Here is a 2,507-nt window from a genome sequence, read left to right as displayed (position 1 = left end):
ATTTTAATGAAATACATTCAAGGGTGGGAGTGTAAGTGAGAGGGATTTTCAATGTATATCACACACGAGCGGCTTTCCCAAATGGACCTATTATTGCTTTTGCTTCATTTGAAAACCTCATTGATTTACTTTCTGTGCATTCTATACTAAGAAGTTAATAATATACTAACCTTATTGAACGAACCTCACAATTTTGTTAAAAAGTTCCTCACTCCAACTAAAAATAGTTTTCTTCTTCTTCTTTTTCGAATACTCTGGAATACCAGTAAAAAATAGTTTTAAAAAAAGCCAGCCTAGGTCTAAGCGTTAGGTCACGGGTTCGTTCTCAGAACGGCTGGCTTTCTCCTATCCTGTCCTCTTCCATTATTTGATCTCGGCACGATAAGACTTCCGTTATCACAGTTCCCTCTATCAAACCTCTTCACAGCCTAGGTCTAAGCGTTAGGTCACGGGTTCGTTCTCAGAACGGCTGGCTTTCTCCTATCCTGTCCTCTTCCATTATTTGATCTCGGTTCTCGGCACGATAAGACTTCCGTTATCACAGTTCCCTCTATCAAACCTCTTCAAAAAGTGCACCTTTTTCTTCGGAATTGTTTTGGCCATAACTAACGGTAGTGTTTTTATAAATTACCCATAGAATGTCTAATATGAATTGGTAAACAATATTACCAAATTTCTATTGTTATCTTTATCAACATCAGTTATCAAATATGTATCTCAAATCCGCTCTGATTAGAATCTCCCACTTCCGCAAAAACCTAAATAGATTTGATATCTATTTCGGTTTTTCGGATCCACAAGAAGAAAAGAAGAAGAAAAAAAAAAAGAAATATATAGAAAGAAAAGTACATAAATATGGTATAGCTTCTTCATGCGTTCCAATCGAAAGGACCACCAGATTGTCTTCTTGTACCGTGGGAGACGGGTACGTTTCAAGGTTTCTGTGCAAGTGTTTTGGTACACCTTGGTCAACTCAGCGACCGTTGAGTCAATAAAGTCTTTCTGACTAAGACTTGGTTCAACTGGGGGTGCCTGTGATAGTTTGGTGCGAAGTACTCGACCAAACTTTCCCCAGTCTGCGTCCTTAAGATTGAAACGCATTCGGTCCTCATCAGCCTCCTCCGTGCCAGAGTCAACCTCCAGCGAGAAGGTGATGAGCCGGTGGTTGCTAGATGTAGCGTCATCGTGGACGTTCCAACGAACGACAGGGACCGGGATGTCCCGAGTCGACAGAGTGACGTCTATATTAGTTTGTCCAGCGTGACTTTGGAAGGTAGTGAGGAGGTTGGGTGTGTTGTGTACCCTCAGGTCGTGTGCCGATATAAAACGTTCAAGAATGGCTCCCTTCGGGCAAGTATTTCCATGCGGATCGTGCCAGAGCGGCGATCTGGCATTACTATCAGCAGCGATTATTATATGAGCCCCATCGAGCACTTCTAGAATAGCCTCAAGTTTGGCAAGTATTCTCTCGATGGGGACATTGAGCCTAAAATAACTACTAACTAGGTAACTACTAACTACTAGGTAACTACTAACTACTAGGTAACTACTAACTACTACTACCACCACCACCACCACCACCACCACCACCACGCCGGGTTAAAGCCGGCTGTGAATGTTTGTACCTTGTCTTGATGCCACAGGTCAGAAATCTGACCATCCAAACAAGTTCCCCTGAGTTTACTACATCTACTGGGTTGCGTGGCAAAGGCCTTGTAACTCACACCTATCTTATTACACGTGTCCCCCTCCAGAGTCACATCATCGGGAGGAACCAGCATGTATTCTTTAGGACCACCCTGTATATTGGAACATTGGGAGCACTTGTGTTGTGGCGTGAGCAAATATACAGATTCTGGATTCAGACAAAATGGACCTAGGAAATAAAATAATCTTTATGATCCTGATGACTCTCGTGGTGGTGGGTGGTGGTGGTGGTGGTGGTGATGATGATGCTGATGATGCTGATGATCCTGATGATGATCCTGATGATGATCCTGATGATGATCCTGGTGGTGGGTGGTGGTGGTGGTGGTGGTGATGATGATGCTGATGATGCTGATGATCCTGATGATGATCCTGTTGATGATCCTGTTGATGATCCTGATGATGATCCTGTTGATGATCCTGATGATGATCCTGATGATGATCCTGAAGAGAAGGAGAAAGGTTTCATTCTGAAATGGGACATGCTGTCAGTATTCACTATATCCACCTTATCTGATCTCCCATGGTCTCATCAATGCAATTCCCTGATTATGAAAATCAAAGAAGACTCTATCAAGAGTGTCAAGATAATTCAACGATTTGCTTCGCAATTTGAATTTAAATAGAAAGTTGGCTCTGTGTGGATGTTTGTCTGCTGGTAGAGCCATTATGTTGCAGTTTCAAGTGGTCAGGTAACATGGAGATAAAATGCCCTCGAGCCGATGAAAACTATCCGAGAAAGAATGTGATGTTGGCCTCAAAAATAACTTTTAATAACTTTCATCATATATTATTATGTA

General features: G+C 42.2%; 1 protein-coding gene across 1 annotated transcript in view; it reads right to left on the bottom strand.

Annotated features, from left to right (window-relative positions):
* Positions 1-913: 913 nt before the first annotated feature.
* The window catches only part of LOC103521219, a gene marked incomplete at both ends in the record, with an annotated part of 3,569 nt that continues 1,975 nt past the window's right edge, over positions 914-2,507 (bottom strand). The window contains 2 exons of the mRNA XM_026831030.1: positions 914-1,467; positions 1,626-1,876. Of these exons, the coding sequence (XP_026686831.1) occupies positions 914-1,467; positions 1,626-1,876 (805 nt within the window). The remainder of the gene's footprint in view (positions 1,468-1,625; positions 1,877-2,507) is intronic.

Source organism: Diaphorina citri, unplaced genomic scaffold, assembly GCF_000475195.1.
Source record: "Diaphorina citri unplaced genomic scaffold, Diaci psyllid genome assembly version 1.1 scaffold2814, whole genome shotgun sequence".
NCBI lineage: Eukaryota > Metazoa > Arthropoda > Insecta > Hemiptera > Psyllidae > Diaphorina > Diaphorina citri.
The sequence above is the reverse complement of the archived record's forward strand: the minus strand, read 5'-3'. Positions and strand labels throughout refer to the sequence as shown.